This window comes from Lagenorhynchus albirostris, chromosome 3 (assembly GCF_949774975.1).
Source record: "Lagenorhynchus albirostris chromosome 3, mLagAlb1.1, whole genome shotgun sequence".
NCBI classification, from domain to species: Eukaryota; Metazoa; Chordata; class Mammalia; order Artiodactyla; family Delphinidae; genus Lagenorhynchus; species Lagenorhynchus albirostris.
This window is the reverse complement of record NC_083097.1, coordinates 166,399,235-166,412,150: the sequence shown is the minus strand read 5'-3', so window position 1 is coordinate 166,412,150 and position 12,916 is coordinate 166,399,235. Positions and strand designations below refer to the sequence as shown.

Below are 12,916 nucleotides of genomic sequence, written 5' to 3'. Positions count from 1 at the left end.
CACGTGGGGACGACAGACAGAAGACGCATTTAGTGTGTAACGTGGTGCCTGGCACTGTGCAGTTGCGAGCTTCTGAGGCAAGGGAAATACGAACAGCTTGTGGAGGTTTGACGAGGTGCTCAATCTCACGCAGGTGAGACTGGCTTAAAACTCGGATGAGACTGTGCACCCAAGATTGGCAGACATCAAAGTCTGCTTACACCCGGCTGGGTGTGTGTGTGTGTGTGTGTGTGACACGGGCACGCCTGTTGGTAGCACTGTAAATCGGTAGCCGCTGAGCATTTGCTACAGAAGGTGCAAATCACATCTCTGATCCAGGACACCTGCTCAGGAACTCATCCTCCTCAGGTGAGGCAAGATGCAAGCTCAGGGTTACTCGCTGCCTTTTGTATCAGCAAGAGACTGGAGAGGACCTCAACTCCACCCACAGGGGACCGCCTCAATGATTCTGGTGTGGTTGTTCTTGCGCTGTTTATTGAGACTACTTTCCGATGGGGGGTGGGAACGTCACTTATCCAAAGTCACCCAGAATTAAGAAACACTGGTGGGATTTGGACCCAAGTCAAGCTGAATGCAAGACCCCTGCTCTGAACCACCGGGCCACATGGCCCGGCCTGGTGGGGAGGCCTTAGACCTCGGTCCACGTGGCAGGCAGAGCAGGGGTGAAATTGCCAGGGCAAGGGGCCATTGCTTCTCTCCCAAAAGGCCTGGCGGAAGGATGGGGAGGGAGGGTGGAATGACCTGGGACATTCCTAGGAATTAACCTGGCGTCTCAGGCATTCCCGCCTGGCAGCCAAGGGCCTGTGGAACTGGATGGGAAAGTTTTCCACCCGCAGTCTCCAGCTTGGGCAAGACGGAAGGCCGGCATCCTGCCCCCAGCTGGATCACTCCAACGGGGGTTCAGAAGTACTCCTGCTGCCAAATTCCGCTTCCAGCAACGTGACTGTCCACGAACTCAAAAAGCCCTCCTGCTACAGCACTCCTAGCAATGCTAGATAAAATAAACGCCTAACCAACTTGTAAGCATCTAAGGGAAGCCCCAGAAACATCACTGGGAAGTTGAAAAATAGGGGCCAGATGCCAAGATCAGCAAGAAGGGGGTTTGGGATTTTGTCGCCGTGTAGGGACAGAGCCACAAGCTGAGAACCACACCTAAAATGGGCTCAGGACGGGACTTCTGGGGCACCTGCTGGGAGCATAGGCAAAAACCATCTGGAAGGACTTGCCTGCAAAGCAGACCATGTGGGAGTCTCACAGATAGAGGCCCGAGCTGGCCGTGAGTCCGCCATCCCAGATCCCAAAACACGAGAACAGATCATGAAAAGGAGTCAGGATACAGCAGGATGCCCGTGAGCTTCAGGTCCTAGGTGAGTGTGATGGAGACTGTAAGTCAAGGATGCTTAAAACTAAAAATGCGAAAGAAGGGATCAAAAACAGAAGGGGCCAGACACTCAAAACAGACCTGCTGATCTGAGAAAGAAACAAAGATAACTTGGAGAATTGGAAAACAGACAGGGAAACTAAGTACTGAATGGGTTTAGGTGGTGGATAAGCCACAGCTGAAGAGAGAACTGGTCAAAGGAAGACCTGAAAGAGATCACCCAGCAGAAGCCCAGTGGAGGAGGCTGAGGGGTAAGGAGAGGATTAAGTTCTAGAGGTTTCAGAAGCAGGGGACTGGAGACTGAGAGAAGTAAACTGTGGAGAAAACACTGGGGTCCTCAGACTCAGAGGGTGGGGTGACAGACGGGCAGCGGGACAGGAGGTGGTGAGTGTGGGAATCAAGAGCCCGAGGATTCTAGAAAACAGCCTGTTTATTGGGGGGAGCCTCACTCCTTGAGGGAGAAGTGCATCTTGTCGTTGATCATCTTGCGCTCGGGGTTCAGGCGCTTGAGGATCTGGGCCAGCACGTTCACCGTCTGCTCACTGCTCAGCCCCGTCTTCTTGGTCTGGAACTTTTTCAGCAGGTCCTTGGTGGTCATGGGCTTCCGTGTCAGGTAGCGGCGCACGGCATCCTCGGTCACCTGCACGTCGCTGGAGGTGGGCAGGTGGGTGTCAGCAGGCGGCCCTCCGTCCCCAAGGCCCCCTCCGAGGCCCCCCCCAAGCCCCCTCCCTGCTCCTGCCATCCTCGCCAACTTACCCGCTGCTGGGAGTGGACTTCCCGGACTGGGGCTGAGGGGTGGACTTCCCCGACAGGCTCTGGGGCCCGGTGTCCAGCCGCAGCCGCTTGGCCGCCGGCGTCTCGCTGGTCCGCTTCCCTGTGGGAGCAGAGGCGGGGCTGAGCCTTGGGGCGGGGAGGCTGGACCCCTGGGGGAACCCCGGGCCAGCGATGCCAGGATTACATGTGCAAGGGGTTCAGGGGCAGGCAGACAGGAAGCTGAAAGGGAGGGCAAGTACGGGGTCAAGAGGTTGAGGCGGGCAGGGCGGGATGGGGCGACTCACCCTGCTCCAGCTTGTTGGCGGCCGCCCGCAGGGTGGAGGAAGTGCTGCCCGTCTCCGTGCTGGGTGTGCCGGGCCGGCTGTTGCCCCGGGAGCTGCCACCCGACTGCTTCCGCTCCCTCTTGGGGGGCGTCTTCTTCTTCTGGGACACCGGAGTTGGGGATGTGAGTCTGGAGAGGGACACGCCTTCCCCCCGCCCCGGGCTGGGCCTTACCGCCATGAAGAGCGCCGAGGAGGCCTCGCTGTCGATGTCGCTCTCCTCTGAGCTGTCCGACTCCTCGCTGCTGTCTGCGCAGGGCCAGAGGAGGGGCGTCAGGAGCGGAGGCCCCGCCCCCCCAGCCCCATCCCAGATCAGGGGCCTGGGCCGCGGCCAGGGGAGGCGCACCCACCTTTCCTCCGCTTCTTGTCCTGCGGCGTGGGCGCCTTCTTCTCCTCCTCGTCCTCCTTGTCCTCCTCGGGTGGCTTCTCCTCCTCGCTCTCCTCGCTGCTCTCACTCTGCTCGTCCACGCCCTTGGGGCCCTCCTCCTGCTGGATGACCTTGGGCTTGCCCTCCAGCTCGTCCTGGGAGCTACTGCAAGACAAGCACAGAGCGGGCAGAGGGTGAGGGAATGTGTGTGCAGGCCGGCCCAGGGTCTCACACCCGCCTCCTGCCTGCCTCACCTGGAGCCGTCGGACATGTAGTCCACCTCCTGGCCCTCAAAGTCCCCATCGTCACTGTCCTCAAAGGCCTCGTCGTCTGACCCCTTCTTCTTCTTCTTCTTCCTGCCCCCCTTGCTGGGCGGCGCCTTCTTCTTGGCTTTGAGGGCTCGGCCGCCTGGGGAAGGGGAGACAAGGGGAGGGGCTCAGATGGGCACACTTCACGCTTTGTGTATCCGATGACACCTGATGTCTCTGGGGCCTTTGCCCTCTGGGAAGAGACACCAGGACCGGCCCCAATTCCTCCAAGAGGCAAAGAGCTGGCCCAGGGGCGCACCTCTCACCCACAGGCCAACCCGACTCCACACCCCCACCACCCCCTTCTCTCTCACACGCAGGGCCACCATCCCTGCCCTGTACCACCTGGGCAGCCAGAGACCAGGCCTTGGCCCAGAGCCCACTGGCATGACTCAAACTGGCCAGTCCTAAGCCGTTTCCTTGGAAACCCCAGTTGAGGCTGTGGCCGAGGCCTTCCTATGGCTCCCTGCTGCCTCCTACCAACCCTGGCGCTTCCCGAAGCGGACAAGCTCCCGAGCCCAGGGGCCCATGAGTAACCAAGTTTTCCTTTCAGGGGCATTAACCTCTCTGAGTCATCACACAGCCACCTTGATAAATTATGACCGGGCACTCATCAGGCAGCTGTGCCGACCACCCCAGCCACGGAAGCTCTGCCAGCCTCACCCTCCTCGCCACTGGCCTCGCTGTCATCAGAGGACATCTCCAGGTCATCCTCCAGGTCGTGGATGCGCAGCTCACTGGCCTTCTTGCGCCCACGCTTCTCCTTCTCCTCGTCCTCCTCGTCCTGGTCCTGGTCCTTGAGCCGCCGCTGCTGCATGATGCTGAAGTGGTTCAGGACTTTGTTTCTCCTGTGGGTGGGGGGCACAGCAGGGGCTGACAAGGGGCCTGGCTCCAGAGCCCGCCTCCAGGAGCTGGGCCTTGTCCCGGGTGCCACCCTGCACTTCCACCGGGCATTCCCCAGAGGGGAACCACAGACACATGTAGGTGAGAAGAGGGACAAGCTGACCCCGCACATGGGGACGCACAGGTGTGGCAGCAACAGCCTGAGATCACACAGGGAGAGCTGGCCCTCCTTCAGTTCCCGCTCTACCCAGAGTCCCTCAGGAGAAGGCCTCACGCGACGCTGATGCCCCAGCACCTCGCTTGGGCTCAGGGCCTCTCTCGGGCAACAGAATCAGGCCATATGATACAGTCACATCCATCACTTTTGTTGTAGTTCATGGGTGCCTTCTTTTTAATGGCAGGGGGTACTGGTGTTTCCATTTAGAGTGGTGATGAAAGTTTTTAAAAACGTGATTGCATTTAAAGACAGTCTTAGGGGACTTCCCTGGTGGTGCAGTGGTTAAGAATCTGCCTGCCAATGCTGGGGACATGGGTTTGAGCCCTGGTCCGGGAAGATCCCACATGCCACGGAACAACTAAGCCCGTGCGCCACAACTACTAAGCCTGTGCTCTAGAGCCCACAAGCCGCAACTACTGAGCCCGTGTGCCATAACTACTGAAGCTGTGTGCCTACAGCCCGTGCTCTGCAACAAGAGAAGCCACTGCAGTGAGAAGTGAGAAGCCTGTGCACTGCAACGAAGAGCAGCCCCCGCTTGCCACAACTACAGAAAGCCTGTGTGCAGCAACGAAGACCCAACACAGCCAAAAATAAATAAATTTATAAAAAATTTTAAAAATAATAAAAATAAAGAGAGTCTTAGGATTGTATATAACAACAGGAGCAGAATTCATGGGTAGTATATAAAAAAGAATGAAACTGTATTCAACATGGTACTGGAAGTCCTAGCCACAGCCATCAGATAAGAAAAAATAAATACAAGGAATCCGAATTGGAATGGAAGAAGTAAAACTGTCTGCAGATGACATGATACTATATACAGAAAATCCTAAACACACCACCAAAAAAACAATTAGAACTGATAAATGATACTGCAGGATATAAAACTAATATATACAAATCTGTTGTGTTTCTACACACTAACAACAAACTATCAGAAAGAGAAATTAAGAAAACAATCCCATTTACAATCACATCCAAAAGAACAAAATACCTAGGTATAAATCTAACCGATGAGGTGAAAGACTTGTACTCAGAAAACTATAAGAAAGAAATGGAAGATGACACGAACAAATGGAAAGATACACCATGCTCATGGATTGGGAGAATGAATATTGTTAAAGCGACCATTCTACCCAAGGCAATCTAGAGAGTCAATGCAATCCCTATCAAAACACCAATGGCATTTTTCACAGAACCAAAAAAATAATTCTGAAATTTCTATGAAAAGACAAAAGACCCCAAGTAGCCAAAACAACTTTGAGAAAGAACAACAAAGCTGGAGGTATCATGCTCCCTGCTCTCAAACTATACTACAAACCTACAGTCATCAAAACAGTATGGTACTGGCACAAAAACACATAGACCGATGGAACAGAATACACAGTCTAGGAATGAACGCACATTATATAGTCAATAAATCTATGACAAAGGAGGCAAGAATATATAATGAAGAAAAGACAGTCTCTTAAATAAACAGTATTGAGAAAATGGGACTATTCTCTCACACCACACTCAAAAATAAACTCAAAATGCATTAAAGACTTAAATGTAAGACCTGAAAGCATAAAAATTCTAGAAGAAAACATAAGCAGTATACTCTTTGACATTGGTCTTAGCAATATTTTTTTGGATATGTCTCCCCAGACAAGGGAAACAAGAGCAAAAATAAATAAGGCAACACCAAACTAAAAAGCTTTTGCACAATGAAGGAAACCATCAACAAACAAAAAGGTTGCCCACTGAATGGGAGAAGGTATTTGCAAATGATATATCTGATAAGGGGTTAATATACAAAATACAAAGAACTCACACAACTCAACATGAAAAAAGCAAACAACCTGATTAAAAAATGGGCAGAAGGGCTTCCCTGGTGGCGCAGCGGTTGAGAGTCTGCCTGCCGATGCAGGGGACACGGGTTCGTGCCCCGGTCTGGGAAGATCCCACATGCCACAGAGCGGCTGGGCCCGTGAGCCATGGCCACTGAGCCTGCGCGTCTGGAGCCTGTGCTCCGCAATGGGAGAGGCCACAACAGTGAGAGGCCCGCGTACCGAGAAAAAAAAAAAAATGGGCAGAAGACCTGAATAGACATTTTTCCAAAAAAGACATACAGATGCCAACAAACACATGAAGAGATGCTCAACATCACAAATGATCAGAGAAATGCAAATCCAAACTGTAATAAGAGGGCTTCCCTGGTGGCACAGTGGTTGGGAGTCCACCTGCCGATGCAGGGGATGCGGGTTCGTGTCCCAGTCCGGGAGGGTCCCGCATGCCGCGGAGCGGCTGGGCTCATGGGCCACAGCCGCTGAGCCTGCGCGTCTGGAGCCTGTGCTCTGCGGTGGGAGAGGCCACAGCAGTGAGAGGCCCGCGTACCGCAAAAAAAAAAAAAAAAACTGTAATAAGATATCACCTCACACCAGTCAGAATGGTTATTTTCAAAAGACAACAAATAACAAGTGTTGGTGAGGGTGTGGAGAAAAGGGAACCCTCGTGCACTGTTGGTGGGAATGTAAATTGGTGCAGCCACTGTGGAAAACAGTATGGAGATTAAATTAAAACTACCGTAGAATCCCAAATTCCACTTCTGGGTGTCTTTCCGAAGAAAAGAAAAACACTAACTCAAAAAGATATATGCACCCCTATGTTCATTACAGCACTATTTACAATAACCAAGATGTGGAAGATAAATACTGTACTTATACGTGGAATTAAAAAAAAAAGAACAAACATAACAAAACAGAAACAGAGTCATAGATACAGGGAACAAACAGGTGGTCGCCAGAGGGAAGAGGAGTGAGGGGATGAGTGAAATAGGTGAGGGAGATTACGAGGTACAAACTTCCAGTTGCAAAATAAATGTCACGGGGATAAAATGTACAGGATAGGAACAGAGTCAACGATGACACAGTATCTTTATATGGTGATGATGCAACTCGACTCATCGTGGTGATCATTTTGAAATATATAGAAATATCGAATCAATAGGTTGTACACTAGGAACATAGTGATGTAGGTCAATGATACTTCAACCAACAAACTCACAGAGAAAGGAATCAGATTTGTGGTTACCAGAAGTGGCAAGAGGGGGAATTGGATGAAGGTGGTTAAAAGGTACAAACTTCCAGTTATAAGATAAATAAGTACTAGCGATGTATAGTGTATGACATGATTATGATTAATTACCACTGCTGTATGTTATATATGAAAGTTTTGAGAGTAAACCCTAAGAGATCGCATCACAAGGAAAAATTTTTTTTCTTTCTCTTTTATTTTATACCTATATGAGATGATGGGTGTTCACTAAAAGTTATTGTGGTAAACATTTCATGGTGTATGTAGGTCAACTCATTATGCTGTACACCTAGAACTTAGTGCTGGATGTCAATTACACCTCCATTAAACTGGAAGGAAGAAAAAAAAAAAAAACAGGAATGAAGCTCCATTACACAAGAATGTAAATGTACTTAACACCACTACTGAATGGTACACTTAAATATGGTTAAGATGATAAATTTTACAGATTTTTTTACTACAATTAAAATTTTTAAAAAATGAAGCAGCGATACACACTACAATGTGGATAAAGCTTGAGGACACCATGCTCAGTGATATAAACCAGACATAAAAGGCCAAACACTGTCTGATTCCACTCCCTAGAGGGAGGACTCAGATCCAGAGACAGGAAGTAGATGGTGGGGGCCGGGGGCTGGGGGAGGGGCTGGGGAGTCAGTGTTTCATGGGGACAGAGTTTCAGTTTGGGAAGATGAGAAAGTTCTGGAGGTGGAGGGGGCGGATGGCTGCGTACTTAATGCCACTGAGCTGTGCATTTAAAACTGGTAAATGTTATTTTATGTGTATCCTACCAGCAGTTGATCCAGCTGTGAGACCTGCCTGGGGGAAGCCATGTAGGCCGGGAGACCCCACCCTGCTTGCCGATTCCTGCTCCAGGGCTCAGCTCAGCCACTCCCCCATCCCTGGCTCTTGCACCGCCCTGTGCATCCCTGATGGTCCCATGTCCATTCCCCCACTGGACTGGGAGCTCCCTGAGGGGCTGGTGAGATCTGGCTTGGTCACCACTGAGTCCCCAGCTCCCAACCGGGAACGATGTTCGGGGGATGCACCTCATTTCCAGTCGTGCCCCCTCACTCACCTCTCCCACTCCTCCTCGGCCTCCTCGGCCGTGAGCGTGCGGTGCTTGGCCAGCGGCGTGAAGTTGTACCAGTTGTGCACGGGGAAGGCCTCAAAAGCCCCATCAGGGCACTGGGTAAAGATGTAGTAGGATGTGTTCTCTGTCACACCTCCCTTCTTTATGCCCTTGAACCTGCATGGAGTTCAAGGTTACTGTCAGCCAGAGGAAAAGGCACCAGCCCCACCCTCATACACCCCCGTGCAACCCCAGGCCTACCCCCTCTCCAGAGCCACCTGAGTCCTCCCAGCAGAATCTGAGGCTGGAAGGCCTTGGGCTGGCCCTTCGACTGTCTGAGCCTGGATTTCCACATCTGGAAAGCACGGCTCCCCACCTTGCACAGCGGGCTTAGGGTTCCTTTGCATTATACATGTCATGGTCCTTTCTGGCCATGAAGAGCACAGGGCCCTACAGTCAGACCCCTCCGGATTTGCCTCCAGAATCTTCCTGGGGGCTGAACCACTGCCAGCCCCCTCCTGGCCTCTGGCATCACCCGCAAGTGGAGGCAGTCTTACAGCGTGCCCCCTCCCTGCCTACAGCCTTCAGGCTCCCCTGGGCCCCAGCCCACCCACAGTCCAGCTGCAGCCTGGCGCCCACCGCCCTATCCATCTGCCCACCCTGTCACTGTCATGCGCTGTGACAGTCCCTAGGGCTCGGCGCTTCGTGCCTTCGTGCTCGCTCTTCTGCCGGAGTGCCCTTCATCCCCCTAACCTCTGTCCTCCCCACCCCCCGAACCCCAGGTGGCCCCTCGCTGGGTACCACAGTACCAGAGCCCGGGCTTCGGGCATCCCGGCCCTCAGAGCTCCTGCCCGGGCATCCCGTCAGCTCATCTACCCAAGTAAAACCCTTCGCAGGAGGATGAGCTGTCACTCCTGGGCCGTTACCCCCGCCGAACAGCAGGCACACGAGAGTTCAGCAGAGGGCACCCGCGGAGTGGGGTCGAGAGCGGCACTTACTTCCGGCCCGATTTGCCATTGACTCGGAGCAGCCAAGGCTGGTCCTCGGGCCGGAACTCCTTGAGGACTATGCCGTACTTCTTCCTCCGCGCCTCCTCTCGGAGCCTGCGGTTGAACTCGCTGCCGGCGCCCGACTCGGGCATCTCCTCCTCTTGGTAAATCTTCTTGTTGCTCAGGTCGCGTTCCAGCCGGGCCTGGGAGGACAAGAAGCAACACCTCTCATCCGGGGGCCTGATCCCACCACCAACACCCTTTCCTCCCCCGAAGCTGCGCGGCGGGCACTCAAAGCCACCTGGTTGGCGAAAAGGCGCTCGGTGAAATGTGGGTGAAGGGATCTGGGCAAGCCCTGTACTATGTCAATTTTTGCAGCTTTTTGAAAGTTTGAAATTATTTCCCAGTGGAAAGTTAGAAAGAAAAAGATTGGCACTGACATATATACACTAATATGTATAAAACAGATAATTAATAAGAACCTGCTGTATAAAAAATAAATAAGTAAAATTCAAAAAAAAAGAGAAAAGAAAAAGAAAGGAACCCCAGAACCCAGCCACTTCTCAAAACCTGTTTGCTCCAAACGCCATCATGGCTCACCTGGACCACAGCCTTCACCCCCGCCCCGTCCCCTTCACCTGCCCTCGACCCCACAGTGGCAAAATCACTTTACGATTCTCTGTTTCTAAGCCTTTAATGGCTTCTGCTATGGATGGATGTTTGTGTCCCCCCAAAATGCCTTTGCTTTTTTTTGCTGAGCAGCTTGTGGGATCTTAGTTCCCCAACCAGGGATTGAACCCCGGCCCTCGGCAGTGAAAGCGTGGAGTCCTAACCACTGGACCACCAGGGAATTCCCCCAAAATGCATTTGTTGAAGCCTAATCTCCAGTGTGATGGTATCTGGGGTGGGGCCTTTGGGAGATGATTAGGTTATGAGGGTGGAGCCTTATGAGTGGGATGTGCGCCCTTATAAAGGATTCCAGAGAGCTCCGTCCCCCTTCTGCCAGGTGAGGACACAGTGAAAAGGTACCAGCTATGAAACAGGAAGCACACCCTCACCAGACACCAAGTCTTGTTGGCACCTAGATCTTGGACTTCCAACCTCTGGAACTGTGATAAATACGTGTCTGTTGTTTATAAACCACCCAGTCTCTGGTATGCTGCTATAGCAACCTCTACAAACTAAGACAGTTTCCAAAGACCTTTCTACAGGGGACGCGGGCTTGTGCCCTGGTCCGGGAAGATCCCACGTGCCGCGGAGCAGCTAGGCCCGTGAGCCGTGGCCGCTGGGCCTGCGCGTCCGGAGCCTGTGCTCCGCGACGGGAGAGGCCACGACAGTGAGAGGCCCACATACTGCAGAAAAAAAAAAAAAATGCCCATCAGTGGACACAATTTCTCCTTTCAGGAGAAACCTCCTGCAGGGCCAGACATATCTCACCCCCAGGGATGCCCAGCAGCTCAGCCTGGGCCTTAGTCATCACTTATCTCCACCCAGGGACAGCTGAGGATACTAAGCCTTAGTTACTATCACAACTAAGCAACTATTACAACCACCAAGGCCAGGATCAGGTTCTCTCATGCCCTCAGAAACGGGACTTACCTGATTCCAAGTAGCGAGGTTGACCTTATCGGCTGCATTGAAAGCCATGATATTATATTTTTTGGTGGTATTTCTGGAATGGACAAGAAAAGGCAGTGCTCAATCATTCATTCATTCAGTAAACCCTCCCTGGCTCAGCCCTTTGTGCCTGTGCTCATGCTGGGGGCCCATAAAAGAACCCAGAGGTTCCCAGTCTGTCAGGGAAGTGGGATCCATACTCCCAAGCCCATTCAGAGAAAAGGGACAAAGATTTCTAGGAACCCAAGATGTGGGGATAATTGGGAGCTCAGCCCTGGGCCGGGGGGTGGGCAGGCAGGGAATGCCTCCTGAAGGAGGAAAATCCCGGAAGTGAATTTTGCAGGATCAACAAGAATCCACCCAGCAGAGTCACAGTTGGCATTCCTGCCAGAGGGAATGCTAGGCAGGGGGCTGCGTCTTACTGTATATTAATGTACTCGTTCATTCATTCACTCCATTCAAAAAAGTGATGCCCCAGAGGCCTCAGCTCAACCCCAGCCCTGGAAGGAGAATCAGGAGGTGCCAGGCACGTCTGGAGGCTCGTGAAATTTTAATCCCTTTTTGAGGGAAGAGGGGGAGGTGAGGGTCAGGGACTTACTTGGGAACTCGGACGACATACTCAGTGACATTCTGGCTGCTGGGGCCCTGAGGGGAGAGAAAGCAGGACGGTGAGTGGAGGGGCTACAGAACCCACCACCTGGACCCCCCGAACCGCCTCGCCGCACACTTACGAGGGCCGCCATGGGCGATGGGCGATGGTCGGGGACCGGTCCGAACCTCGTCCTTTTCGCCTTCCCCGGGGTCCGCGTCCCGCGGTCCCGCGGAAGCCACCCTCAAGGTGTCGGGCCTCTGGCTCCGATAGAAGACCCCAAGCCCGGGGTACAGCAGATCCTGGGAAAATCAATCCGGAGGCGGCACTGGGTCAGCGGTCAACCGCGGAGGCCTCTAGTGCCACACCTGCGCCTGCGCGGCCGCCTATACCGGAAGCGAAGCTCTCCAGCAGGCCGAGTCGCGGAAGCCGACTCTGAGCTAAAGACAACTCTTTCTACACCTGGAGCGCTGGCTGACCGCAATATATAGCGCCGATAACCCCCATCACGCCGCGTGGGAACGCCCCCCCACGTGACGTCCCACTTACCACCGCGGGCATCTTGGGAGGGGAGGGAGAAACTCGCCCAGCTCGTGGGCTCTTGGACGCGTTTGCGCATGCGCTACTCCGCTCCGGAAGTGAGTCAGAGGAGGCTGCGTTACCACAGCAACCGAGGCCTTCTTCGCACCCAACTGCTGCGGCACTTACCTGAGCCACTTTCGGGTTCATTTCTTACCCCTAACCCCGGGGGTAACCCTATCGTCTCGCCAAATGATCGGGCCAGGGGCCCTTGGGACGTTGAACCGAGCCAGGAGGGGTCAGGGCCTAGGTGGGGATGGGGCGCGATCACCCCATGGGCTGCTGGCAGGATGGGTCTGTGCAAGTCCAAGCTGCCCCAAATGGGCAGGCCCCTGAGGCCCCAGGAGAAGGGTAATATCGCGGGGGTGGCTGGCTTACTGGGGGGAAGGGAAGGAGACTGTGTAGGGCAGGAAAATACAGGTACCCCACCCCCCCAAGTCCACCCCCCCACGCCCCTCCTCCCCCACCGTGGTAGTCACAGAACTGCGCATGCTCAGGGTCAGTCATTCAGCGATCCAGTTTAGCGGTTGCTGTGCAGGGTTCTGGGCAGTCCACGGTGAATGTGGCAAACCAGCTCCCTGTCCTCTTGGAGATTACAGTGTGGTGGAGACAGTCTCCGAAAATGCTATCTACAACCCAGGAGGAACAGGGCTGCCACAGGGAAAGAGCAGGTGGCCCTGAGGGCTCAGGGAAGAGGGAAGGTTTAAACTAGGAGTTGGCTAAGAAAAAGGGGAGGGAAGCAAGACAACAAAACTGCATCATAGACTACAGCACTCCATAGATGT

General features: G+C 53.5%; 2 protein-coding genes across 2 annotated transcripts in view; both read right to left on the bottom strand.

Annotated features, from left to right (window-relative positions):
* Positions 1-1,817: 1,817 nt before the first annotated feature.
* On the bottom strand, positions 1,818-11,833 carry GTF2F1 (general transcription factor IIF subunit 1). Its single transcript, XM_060145424.1, has 12 exons — positions 11,695-11,833; positions 11,562-11,608; positions 10,946-11,018; positions 9,356-9,549; positions 8,364-8,534; positions 3,814-3,998; positions 3,097-3,250; positions 2,826-3,007; positions 2,651-2,724; positions 2,440-2,578; positions 2,138-2,255; positions 1,818-2,031 (listed from the first exon to the last, which is right to left on the bottom strand). The coding sequence occupies exons 1-12, from the start codon at positions 11,704-11,706 to the stop codon at positions 1,827-1,829; spliced, it is 1,554 nt and encodes a 517-aa protein (XP_060001407.1). The 5' UTR covers positions 11,707-11,833; the 3' UTR covers positions 1,818-1,826.
* The window catches only part of KHSRP (KH-type splicing regulatory protein), a 31,120-nt gene continuing 29,149 nt past the window's right edge, over positions 10,946-12,916 (bottom strand). The window contains exons 20-22 of the mRNA XM_060145421.1: positions 11,695-11,854; positions 11,562-11,608; positions 10,946-11,018 (exon numbers count right to left, since the gene is read on the bottom strand). Coding sequence (XP_060001404.1) covers positions 11,583-11,608; positions 11,695-11,854 — 186 coding nt within the window. The 3' untranslated portion in view covers positions 10,946-11,018; positions 11,562-11,582. The remainder of the gene's footprint in view (positions 11,019-11,561; positions 11,609-11,694; positions 11,855-12,916) is intronic.

Coding starts and splice junctions, on each gene's coding strand:
- GTF2F1 (XM_060145424.1), bottom strand. Junction 9,550..10,945: donor ACCTCGCTACTTGGAATCAG/GTAAGTCCCGTT, acceptor TTGTCCTCCCAG/GCCCGGCTGGAACGCGACCT. Junction 3,999..8,363: donor GCCGAGGAGGAGTGGGAGAG/GTGAGTGAGGGG, acceptor CCCCACCCACAG/GAGAAACAAAGTCCTGAACC.